The sequence below is a fragment of the Paramisgurnus dabryanus genome, chromosome 17 (genome assembly GCF_030506205.2).
Source record: "Paramisgurnus dabryanus chromosome 17, PD_genome_1.1, whole genome shotgun sequence".
In the NCBI taxonomy this organism is placed as follows: Eukaryota; Metazoa; Chordata; class Actinopteri; order Cypriniformes; family Cobitidae; genus Paramisgurnus; species Paramisgurnus dabryanus.
The window spans coordinates 11,146,130-11,159,058 of record NC_133353.1 but is presented as its reverse complement, the minus strand read 5'-3'; the positions used below and the strand labels follow the sequence as shown (position 1 = coordinate 11,159,058).

The 12,929-nt window shown below is 36.7% G+C and overlaps 1 protein-coding gene across 1 annotated transcript; it reads left to right on the top strand.

The window, feature by feature from the left end:
• The first annotated feature begins 3,422 nt into the window (after window positions 1–3,422).
• On the top strand, window positions 3,423–12,534 carry LOC135727365 (ventral anterior homeobox 1). The gene is made up of 3 exons (XM_065297584.2): window positions 3,423–4,724; window positions 6,533–6,720; window positions 9,821–12,534. Exons 1-3 carry the CDS (start codon window positions 4,508–4,510, stop codon window positions 10,367–10,369), a joined length of 954 nt encoding a protein of 317 aa, XP_065153656.1. The 5' UTR covers window positions 3,423–4,507; the 3' UTR covers window positions 10,370–12,534.
• The last annotated feature ends 395 nt before the right edge of the window (window positions 12,535–12,929 follow it).

The following is a 12,929-nucleotide window of genomic DNA, read 5'->3' as shown; positions in this document are numbered from 1 at the left end:
GAAAGTTGCAAAGCTAATACATTTGTTTTTATATCAGTACATAACTCACAGTAGCAGGTTACACACTACTGACCAATCACAGTCTTGTGTTTCACTTAAGCTCTGCAAACCTTAAAGACAACATGGATGATTATTGTTGTATGATAAGTGTTGTTTGATAACATTTTTGTATTCATGTTGATCTACTGTTGTCTAGTTCTAAATGACAGCATGAAACAATCAAGAAATTTCATGAATGTTGAATTATGGAGCACTGTGAGGAACAATGTTCTTTTAGACATTCATGAAACCAACAGATGCATTTCTGAAGTAGATAACTCATATTTCAAACTAGTGATCATAGTTCTGGCTTTTGCCATCCTGCTTATGTAAACCTAATTTCTTTTCTCAAATCAATAGGTGGTTTGTGAAATTGTGCTATCCTGAAGACAGGGTAACCCAAGCAACGCATCAGCGCCCAGCCTAACTGGGAACTGCACGAAATGAGCCTTTCAATTCCTCAGGTATTGTCATGTTATATCTTGTTTATCTATTGATATGTCTCACCACCTGTCTTTTTGTCTCTGACTATGTGTTTCCGCCCATCTCCTGTCTGTTGCCGCTCAAGTGTTTTGTTTTCTCTAAATAAATGAGGTTTTGCCATTCTGACATTACTCGGCATCTGATGGGAGGCTTCAACAGCAATGACACAATAGATGCCAAACAGAGAGAAAGACAAAACGTCTCTGATATTGTTTGGGGATCGTCAATGTTTGACAGCAGGTACTTAATTAGGGAATATCTGGATAGCCTTGAGACAGGAACATAAATAAATGAGTAACAAAAGAATGTTTTGTTGTTAAAGCATAAAAAAGATTAAATCACAATCATTTATTTTTAAGTGTCAGCTAATAGAAATCGCAAATAGGGCCGCTTACTAAAGCAATAAACAATGAGATGGCATGTGTTACAGGGATTTTACAATAGGAAGTGAGTGTTATCCTATGGAATAAATCCTATGGAATTCACTGGGAACCATCAACTTTGTGCTTAATATATTTTATCAAAATATCTTCACCATCATTTATCAAAATACTGCCATAGTTTTTTTTGTACTATGAAAGTCAATCGTGTGCTAATCATCTTTTTTCAAAATTTCTTCTTTTGTTTTCAGGAGAAAAAGAAATACAGATCTAAAACAACATGAGGGGGAGGAAATTAAGACAGAATTTTCATTTTTGGGTGAACTATCTCTTTAATAATTAGGTATGTTTACACGCAAGGGTCAAGGGGAAGGGTCATAAACGGCTTAAAGAAAATCTGATCGGCACAGGTAGATTTTTGCCTATTACATAGATTTTGCGTTACATGTAAAAGTGGCTTTCTAGTTTTATTTATGTCTCTAAAGTAAATGTCACAAACAGAAGCGTAAAGTAATGCATTCAAGTCTGCTCTCAAAAATGAGAAAAGATACAACAGTTTACCCATTGACAGATTTCCCACCAGCTTTTTACATACATACATACACACACACACACTCACACACACGCACACGCACACACACACACACACACACACACACACACACACACACACACACACACACACACACACACACACACACACACACATAGTTAGTTATAACTAACATGACTATACTGAAACCACAGTGCTATTGCATTATATTGAGATATTTGTTGTATTTGCAAGATTTGTTTTGTGCAATTTTCAACTATAAAATTCCTTCATAGTTACCTTGCTAAAACGATAATCTTCAATCAGTATTATTTGTGCTGGTTTTGTGCTTGTCTATCTACCATCTTTCATTCTTAAAATACTTTCTTCTATACCAACCAAATATGCAGAAACAACTATAACAGTGGTCTCCAACATGGTGCCCGTGGGCACAAGGTTTCTCGCATGGAGTCTGTGAGTTGCCCACCAAAGCACATCCTATTAATAGCATCCATTTTAATATTTATTTCTTACATATTTTGGTTACACTTTATAATAAGGTTCCATGAATCATAATGAACTAAGACATACATTTATTTTTACTTAAACATGAACTAATACTGAGTTAACTAACTAACTAACATAAACTAATGAAGAGTCAAGTTTTTTTATTTTTTGCTGTTAGTTAATGTATTAATTAACAATTAATTCAGTCTCCAGTCATGCGTCATGTTATAGTTAATGATGACTCTTCGTTAGTCTTCGTTCATTAGTACTTGCCTTAGCTTAGCATTAGTTCATAAGAATTAATTTAGACATTAGTTCATTATGATTCATGGACCCTTATTATAAAGGGTTACACATATTTTAAACATTAGCTTAGCTTTTTTAAATTATATTAGAATTTTTAACAATGATAAGCATAAGAACAAATAAAATAAAATGAACAAGTAAAACAAAAAAGGTTTGAGACTATATAAAAAATAGCCCTCCAGATTGTTTTATGCATTATGGTAGATTTTGCTCACAAAAAGGTTGGAGACCCCTGAACTATAAGCATTGGTAGGTTGATTTTCTTTGAAAAGTGCCCTCTTAAAAGGGACATGTTACATTTTAACACATATGTGTCATTTTTGTGTTGATTTAGTGTTAATAATTATAATTGAAGTGACAACACAACTTGTGTTAAAAGTAACACAAAATGTTGTTCCAATAATTATACAGAGATGTGTATAGTTTGGTAGAGATGTAACAGATTATAGACTACTTGCTTGTTATGCTACTGAAACCGTTACGCTAGTGCAAACTTTTATATAACTTCACGACAAGAAACATCAGAAGATGCCTCTGTAATATATAGAGTCTTTATTTAGGACACCTTCCTCCAAACTCTATTGTTGACCTGAAATAGTTCGAACCACAGCTGGTGCGTGTCCCACCAACCTCTTTTCCCAAGCTCAGCGCAGAATCACCCCGCTGCCCCAGAAGCCCCCTTTCGAACCCTCCTCTTACCTTTTCTTTAAACAATCCCTCCCTCTTATCTTTTCTTTAAACAACCTTTCCTTCTCTCCAACAGGCTGCCCCACACTCACTAAATGAAGTTAGTCCAGCCCCCCCATCCTCTTCTGCCCGCTACCAGACACACTCACAGAATTGTTTGTTAATAGTCCAATTAGATAATTGCCATCTTTCACTCCTTTTGCACTCTGTTTCCCATAAAGAAGTGAATGGCTTCAGGAGGGGGGGAGTTCAGCATGAAGAGGGCCCCTGGCCCTGCAAGGTGACAAGAAGGGCCCAAGCTTGTTCCTTGCTCACAACCGTTGGCTTGAATTGAATCATTGTAGCCTAATCAATGGTCTTATTGGATTACAGACTACTGCTGTTCCCCCAGATATTGTTGTGCTGACAATGAAAATAGGCGAGAGACTGAGTGGGTGGGTGTGTAGTGGTGTGGAAGAAGTGGGCGAGGGGAGGAGGAAAGGGTCGGTTTGGGGTGTTAGTCCTGGGATCTCGGACAGGTTTTGTGTGTTTTTGTCTTTTAATAGGCTCATATGAAGTTAAGAGTAGTTGTTCCACAAGTCACTAGGGCTACGTGATGGTTTGAACGATCATGCATGTAGTAGTGGGTTTCTTTTTTGGCTACTAGGTGACTCGGGGTGGTTGTTACACACAGGCTCTGCTTGACAAAGTCTCGCTTTTGTGAATCCGCGCTGCAGATTCCAAACGAAGTGGATTCCACTTTTTCGTATTCCTGGTCTCTCCGCCTCCCTTACTGCGCGTCTCATTCTTTCTCTCTCTCTCTTTCTCTCGGCTCTTCGCCGTTCTTGCTCTCTCTCTTTCTTTTGGTCTGTGCTTGTATTAGCTCCGATGTGCGGAGGGTGCAGTGCATGGGATCGCCCTGTTATCTGCTGGGGAGATTCGCAGTAAAGTTTGCTGGCCGCAAACTACACGAAAATCTAGGGCCCGAGGAAAAAGGAATGGCTGTGCCGTACCAGGGCATCAAGGAATGAAGTGGAACTTTTCTGGCAGTGCCCGTGCTTCGCGATTGGGACCGTTGAGTGTCGTGGCTCTTTCGCAATTCAGGACGAATCATCTGCCTTGATCCTACGTGAACAAGGTTGAAGAGGGGGGTCGGAGTGTGTGGACCCCTCTATCAGGACAACGTGTGTTTCCCAAACAGTTTAGAGTATTCATGAGGTTACGCAAATGTGGAGGCAGCAAAATTACCGTAATCAATTGAAGCGGCGTGCACGCGTCCGTCCACAGCTCTGATTACCCGGAGATCAGCCTGATGTAAATGTTACAAGGAGAGGAGCTGTTAAATTGCTGTTGAATTTGGGTGAGAAGTCTATGATCATTGGGCAAGTGAGTCTGCACAGAGATAATAGGGCAGATCAGTGGACCGGGCAAGTGCGGACGGCACATTAGCTATCTGACTTGGACTCAAAGCTGCTGTTTTACGGAAAGACTAAACCTATATTACTCCGAATAATACCCAAAACAGCTATTTCCACTTATTTTTGTCCAACAAGGATAAAAAGGGCAGATCTCTCGTTTGAGAGAATAAGAGACTATGGAAGTTCGCTACGGTCAAGACTCGGAGTCCGGAATGCTGCTGAAGAATGGACTAAAAGAGGGGAAAGAGGGAAAAGATTCCCAGGGGAACATTTCCAAAACGTTCCTGAAGGACCAGCAGGAGTCCTTCTCCCCATCCGGACAGGTGGAAAATTGCGAAAAAAACAGAACGAGCTCGGGAGATCCTGATTACTGCCGGAGGATTTTAGTTCGAGGTGAGTTTGAAAACATTCACGTAGCTTTCTTCAGCTTAAAAGAGGAAATCGCTTTTGTGGGAACTTTAATTTTGTGCTAGTTTGGTTGAATCACTTTTTGCTTTATTTATAAGTGTTTATGGATTTGAAAAGACATAGGTTTAGGTGATATATAGTTAATAAATAAAGGAAGTCCTTTATAAAAAAAAAACTGTTGCTAGTTATCCACTGTTAAGGCATTTTACAGCGTATTGACCCAATTTCTGCTTTGTCTTGGTTGAAAATATTTGCAAACGCCATTTATGGTATTTTTAAATATAAATTTGTATTGTATAGATGAAAACATTCAAATATATATATATATATTTTTTTTTTTTTTAATTCAATACATTTACCAAATCTGGACAATGTTTATGTACTTTTAGATTCCTACAGTTTGTTTTATACAGTGGATGGTTTTAAACATTTTAAAGGGATAAATTCATATTTCTTAAAACATTTTTACAGGTGATTATGTTGATAATCATTGTTGATATATAGTTTAAAAATCTATATGTCATGCTTCATAAGATTTATTTCTGTTTTTGTCAATCTTACAACAAAAATGTAGGAATGTATTATTTTATAGACTTTAACTGACTGCATTTATTTATCTAAAATGTGTTTTTTTCTTTTTACCACTGAGACTAAAAAGGTTGAGTAAAAATGTATTTTAAATGTAGTGTTTTTTGCATTACAATTTAAATAGGCTTTTATAATGTGTTTGCAATAAGATCTAAACAATAAATTACTAAAATAGTTGTGAAGCCCCTCCTGCTTGTGTCAGCTGATTGTGAAATTTTGGAGAGCAATCAGCTCTGTTAATTTTTTAGGTTGTGAAGCTAAATCTAGGTCAAACTCCGAGGCCTACTGAAATATGAGGAAATTAACCTTATAAAATTATTGTGTCATTTCTTGAAACATTTTTTAACTGCCAATTTATGCTCAATTAAACAACTAGTTAGACTGATATTTTTTGAAATATCAAGAATATTAAAGTTTTTTTCAATTGAAGTTAACACAACTAATTTTTAGAATGCGTTTATTGATTGTAATTGTTGCTTAATAAGGCATGCAATTTTACAAGGCACATAAATAAATTTATTAAATCTCTATAAAACTTGAGCTAACCTAGCTAACATGTTTGGTAAATAGTATTTATAAAACAATGTTTAGTTTTTAAGTAACATACTTTCTCTTTACACATTTAAAATGGATGTAGTAAAATAAAAAAAATCATCATGTACATCATGTCAGTAAAGCCATATGAATTAAATTAGTAGACACATTCGAAATTCACATTAGAAACAAACAGATGGTTTTTTTTGTACATTAATAATTTTAAGCAAATCATTTAATTTGCTTTTGGACAAGACGCTTTTATTTATGATCATTTTTATCATTTTAGAATATATATATTTTTTTTATTATAAATACGATGAAGGTCTGCCTTCAGTTTGTATTCATGTTTGGCCATTTTAACAGCTTCTGAAGCTGTTAAGAAGACATATTCTTGTAAACAAAGATATACATATTAATCATGAAACATATAAAAAAGATACATAGTATACAAAGTATTCTATATATAGTATAGGAACATACATTTTTTTAGATATCTATGTATACATTATTTTTTATTTTTTCACAAATAACACATTGCACTTCCAACATCGTTCCACTTATATGATTTTTGTGAATTGTATACTGTACTAATATACTGATTATATTTTAATAGCAGGTGTGATCATTCTAAAAATACTTATCAAAAACATTTTTCATTTCATATGCAGATGCCAAAGGTTCGATTCGAGAAATTATTCTGCCGAAGGGTTTGGATCTAGACCGACCGAAACGCACTAGAACCTCATTCACAGCAGAACAGCTGTACAGATTGGAGATGGAGTTTCAGCGGTGCCAGTACGTTGTGGGACGAGAAAGAACTGAACTTGCCCGACAGCTTAACCTGTCTGAAACTCAGGTACACTCGCATGCATATACTGTATCAATACACACATAAAGTATATTGCAAATGCACAGCAATAAATAAAGGAAATGAATGAAGCCAAGAGCTTGTTTATGGTATTAAGATGCGATCGGATCAATCGGATCACGAGTGGACAAGAGAGACACATTCCTATTCACACCTGGTGTTTTAATCCGTCTCTTTTTTGTCCACTTTCGACCGCTTCTGTCTTGATTACATCGAGTGAATGGACTATGGGTTAGTCGTTAAAACGCGACTAAGAGAAATGACGACGTACACTACTATTATGTCAGGGTAACGCTTCTTGTGTTGTTATTAAACATGCTGCACATAGTTTTGTACATTTATATGTAAAGGCTTTCTTAGATATTTCACAACAATTAATAAAATGAGCTCGCACAACTTTTTATGCTCACAAAATAGAATAAAAATGAAAGAAAGAATTAAATAAATGGCGCTTTATTTTTGTCAATGATATCTTAAGGGCCACACCGAACCCTGTGTCTTCAAGGCCGGTGTAAAAACATTGTACTCAGTAGGCTACATCACACATTAGGTCAGTAGGTGGAGAGTATGCGGTTTTTTGTAGCTGCTCGAACACATTCGACCACATGAGCGTCTAGCAATCGAGTTGAATTCATTTTCGACTACCTCTGGATGTGGTCGAAAGTGGACTAGCTCAAAACGTTTTACACCTGTATTTAGCGTTGTCCACTTCTATAATGCATTTTAATACCAGGTGTAAACAGGACCTTAGAAACACACATATAAAACATATCTAGACAAACACATAAATAGATTTAATATGTTGTTTTTATTTCATTTATAAATAATGCACAACTAATGTACAACTTGCACAAACTCATAGGTACACATTTTAATTATTTAATTTAATTATTATTATCCTCTTGCATTCAATCTGATACATTCTGGAACAAATTCTGGATGAATTCCTTTTTATGCCTTTGCCAGCGGTGCAATAGTTTGAAATTTTGATAGTAGTTTAGAGGCATGCTTTAAAAATATAATTTTAAATAATTATAATAATTTGTAAAAATATTTTAATAATATAAGCAGAGCAATGCATATGTGGCACATACTTTACAGAGGGGTCAGGAAGAGGTCACGAGTTTGAGATTACTGTACATGCTCGCTCTCTCTCTCTCTCTCTCCCTCTCTATCTCTCCCTCTCTCTCTCTCTCTCTCTCATCCACTTTCTATCTGTCTCTCTCTCATTCTCTATGTGTCTCCCTGGATAATCCTCAGTGCGGGGAGCCTCTGCCGTATGTTTGACTCGAGTAGTGCGGCTAATTTTGGAGCTGTGTTTGTTTGTTGTGGACAAACAGCACACTTGCCAGCTTGTTCATACTGTATATATGTGACTGGCACACAAACTTTATTTATTTACTTAATTTTTTTTTTTTTTAAGTTACATATAGCTCACCAAAAATTATAATGGAACTTTTAAAACAGCATTTGCATTTGTTTTTTTTTTTTACTTTATCATCTTAAACTTCTAAATCAGTTCTTTCATTTTCATTCGTGGGTTGGCCCAATTAAATCCCCAAACACCTGCAAGCTGAACACGCCATCTCAGTTTTTCTAATTCTATTGCACATCTGAACTGTGTCACATTCTATCACATCATCGCCCCAACTAACAGCTTTAAAATTCTTCTGCTCTCCTGTGGACTGAATTGACAACAGTTAAAGCCTCGAGGCAGATCAGTGCTGCTAACACAGGGAGTACAATAGAGTTAGCTTCACTAATGCCCTCTCTAATGCCCCGTGGTGCAGTGCAGTTCAAATCCATGCCTTGATTACATTAAAGCTTCCCGTGTCTCCTCTTGGCCGCCTGATGAGGGAGTGAAGTGCTTGAAGTTAATGACAGATCCATGAAATTAACAATTTGTTTGACACAAAATCAAACAAGGAAAGTCATCCATTTATATTTATTTCTTTATGCAGGAATTGCCACAAAAAAACACAAAAATGGCAACGGATGGAATACATAAGTATGGACATCCGAATAGACAATTACACACATTTTAATTGTGATTGAGTAGACACGTTATCAGTTTTCTAACAATTTAGAAACTAGCATTGCCTATATATATATATATATATATATATATTTATATATATATATATATATATTTATATATATATATATATATATATATATATATATATATATATATATATATATATATATATATATATATATATATATATATATGTTATATTACTATATATAACTAGCATTGGTATAACTGCCCACGCCAGCATTGATGTTTAAATACAGCTGGATTATTTCTTGAACAGTATAATACATTTTATTTATTTGGCAGATGCTGTCTTACAGTGCTTTTTATCCATATGTGTGTTCCCTGGGACTCAAACCCACAACTGACATAAACGATAGTACATAATTTTGTATTCACACAATCATATATAAACAGGACCTGTAGTCATTACTTTAATTTTAACAGTGATGCATTTAGTTATGCGAAAGGTTGCGTGTGACACATTTCTGATGATATTTGTTTGTCTTTTTTCATATTCCACCAAAGCCATTATCAATATTTCATGTACAATGCAATTAATATAAAAAAAATATATTATAATTTTGTACTTCTGTTGGAATTTGATCTTATTTTGTATTATGAGAAAATTGACGGTCCTCTTTCTTTGAAAACCTTAATTGAAAGGATACAGTACAATGATGCGATTCTAAACAGTATTGATTTGTCCATCTGGACAGCTCATTGAAAATCTTACTAGCGTTTGTTCACTAAAATAGATTCATGTTTGCAATTTTAGATTGACCTTAATCCACATTTGTTAGTTTTGTGTGGTGTACTTTTTTGATCAAGTGCACAAATTAACCCATTTATTTCACTTTTAATCTATATAGATTATTATAAAATTTTGTTGTTGTAGCTAATGTTTTTAAATAACAAAAAATGACATCAAATATTTGATTCAATTAAAATTGTATTTATTTGAATTACAAAGTGGCAAACAGTGCATTCATTATATACCGAATGTTTGCTATTTTATTTCAACCTCTTTTTCTTTCTCTACTTTGACAGGTGAAGGTGTGGTTCCAAAATCGCCGGACCAAACAGAAAAAGGATCAGGGTAAAGACTCAGAGCTGCGCTCTGTGGTTTCTGAGACGGCCGCCACCTGCAGTGTCCTGCGTCTCCTGGAACAGGGGCGGCTCCTCACTCCTCCAGGCCTGCCAGGGTTGCTGCCCCACTGTGGGAGCTCTTCGCTGGGCTCAGCGCTACGTGGGCCGTCCCTGGGCATCACCGCTAACGGAGGTTCCTCCAGCAGCAGTAGCAGCAGCGCGGCCAGCTCGGGCACAGCCGGCGGGAGCCCCCCGCTGCCAACCGTGACCAGTTCAGGAACAGTCACAGGGCTGCAGGGATCTCCACCAGCCCACGGGCTGTTCAGCTTCCCCATGCCCTCTCTCCTAGGGTCCGTCGCTTCGCGCATCTCCTCCACCCCACTCGGCATGGCCGGATCCCTCGCAGGGAACTTGCAGGAACTTTCCGCACGTTATCTGAGCTCCTCCGCTTTTGAACCTTACTCGCGGACCAATGGCAAAGAAGTGCTGGACAAGAAAGTTTTGGAATGATAGGCTCACTTTTCTTGTTGTTTTGAAATCAGCTTAAGCTCTAAATATCTCTTCTTTTTTTAATCAGAAATTTTTCGCTTTGTCATGTCAGTGCTGTGGTTATTAACTTCAACTTTTCACGTCCTGCACACTTGATGCCTCTCAGTACTGTACAAACGTTGACTCATTCTTGTACTTTTCAAACATAAGGATTTTCAGAGTTTTTTGCACTAAATCGAAACGTTTCTCCACCCTGTTGTGAATTTTGAGGCAAACAAGAGCAAGAGGAAGGAATGTAGCAAGAGATTATGGAGGGAAGAGAACTGAAAATGCTTGCTGTGGCAATATTTTCGGAGCACTTTTTCCCCATAAACCGTTGGAGTTGGACAGTTAAATTCAGATTATTTAGTGATCTGAGAAAGCTGCTGGCAAAAATATGATACAGAAACTTAACCTGTCATAACATAAAATCATCTTTCACAATTTCAGTTTGAAGTTTTACATAGTGCTGTCTGGCAAGATTCATTTCATTTCATTCAATACAGTCATATAGTGGCAAACCTATTCTTCACTTACACAGTAAGCATCAAAATGTCACGAATTTGCCATACGAAGCTATAAAATCAGATGTCTATACCATTTTGTATTCGTTTGGTTAAATATGTTCAAATCAAAGAAAAGCACTGTCAAACCGTTATATAGTCCAGTAGTCCTGTGTTCATTGTTCTCTAAATGGTTTCTGTGAGGGTCCCCAAAATGAGTTTTTGAAGGCAGTCCCAGTTTGTGAGTTTGTATGTCTTAAATATGCAGTTTTTATCTTCTGTGTGTGTGTGTGCTGGTACTGAAGTTGTAGTCCTGGTTTCCATGTTTAGGTGCGTGTTTAAGCTGAAAACCTTTCTGAAGAAAACTCTGGGGCCCAAATGTGGAGAGACGTCATTGTGTGTGATTATGCTCTGAAGCATCAATTTGACCCTCGAATGATTGGACTTGATGTTTTGCCGAACATTTCAGACGTGGAACATTTCAGCAAAGTTTTTCGGATGAATCTGACGCCCTTTCTGTTATCAAAGCTGAGATGAGGCCGATCTCTGAAAGAGCAGGGTGCAGTTATTGTAGTATAAATGAAAAAGATTGAAAATTGTAACTAAAATTGTTATTTTATTGTAAATTATTCACGTCTGTAATAAATAGATCATTAGTATATCTGCAAATAATGAAAGAATGAATGTATAGGGGGGCGGGGTTTCTGGTTGACGAACCAATCAAAGCTCTGGTGTTGTTGTTAAATATCTTGAAGTTTGTAAACTGTGGTATGAGTGTGGATATATATTATATATAACTAAAAAAGGTCAAAACAAAGCAAATCTCTTATTTCATTCATTTATAATTTTGCAACACAATAGATACATTTAACATTGCCTATACAATAATGTACTATATATCTCTATGGTTAAACGGTCCAACATCCAAGGTCACTTAACACTACCAACTCTACTACGACAATGACCGACCTTGTTCAATGTGAATGTTTCTTGAGAGACAAACAGCATTACAATTCATGTATGTCCCTGAACATCCTGGATTGTCAGATGTTGCAATTTTAAAACTTCCTTATTCACAGACAGACTACTATACTCAATGATAGATACATACTCTATGATCTTTAATGTTGTGCTTGTTCTGGTCAGATCTTGTGGTCAGGTTATGATTGGTATGTGTCTAGCTTTGATAATGTAGGATGTAAACAATCAAACAGTTTCAAAGTACAGGCGTCTGCTGGTTTATGTAACATTATTTTAAACCCCATTTTAAAAATGACACTTAGGATTTTGAACAGTGTGTAAGTGAATTGAATGTAATTGAGTTACAGACAACTTGAATTTCACAGATAAAGGACCGAACAAAACCGAAAGAAAAGGAAAACACTGTCCTTGTGATTTAACAGACATCGCCATTTCATAGCACAATTGCATTTCATGAAAGAGACACAGACTACAATTGATAAAAGGAGAAAGCAAAATTGTCTGATATTGGATGATGTTGTTAACACAGAGTTTGAAGGTTATAAAACCTTCACAATAACAGAACCCAGATATCGGTTTAAAAAACACATTACATAAAATATGTCGATTTCTAGTGAATATACTGGATAAATGATGTTTAAATCTTATATAATTGAACCATAGTTTTTCAGATGTGTGTGCTTATGTGTACAATCATTGGAGACATTAAAGGCCTTTGTCACTTCGCAGTGTTTCAGCAGTATCTGCCCTTCTTGGGAGTCTTGGGAATCTTCCCCATCGGTAACGGCCTCCTTGCTCCCAAATCCCCCCCACCCCATCTCTTCTCTCTTGAAGCTCAATTAGGCTGAAGGTCGAGCTGCATTGTGGCTGGGGGTGAGGGAACGGGTGGAGACGACGGGGGAAGAGTGTGAAAGAGGGAAGGGGGATTGTGTGAGACCACCAACATGTCCCCTGCGTCACATGACCGGCCCTTAAACCCAGGCCTACAGCGGGAGGAAAGGCAGCATCCTGTGGGCGTTTTGTGCTCTTTGTGAGTCTTTCACTTCCTCTTTTATTTG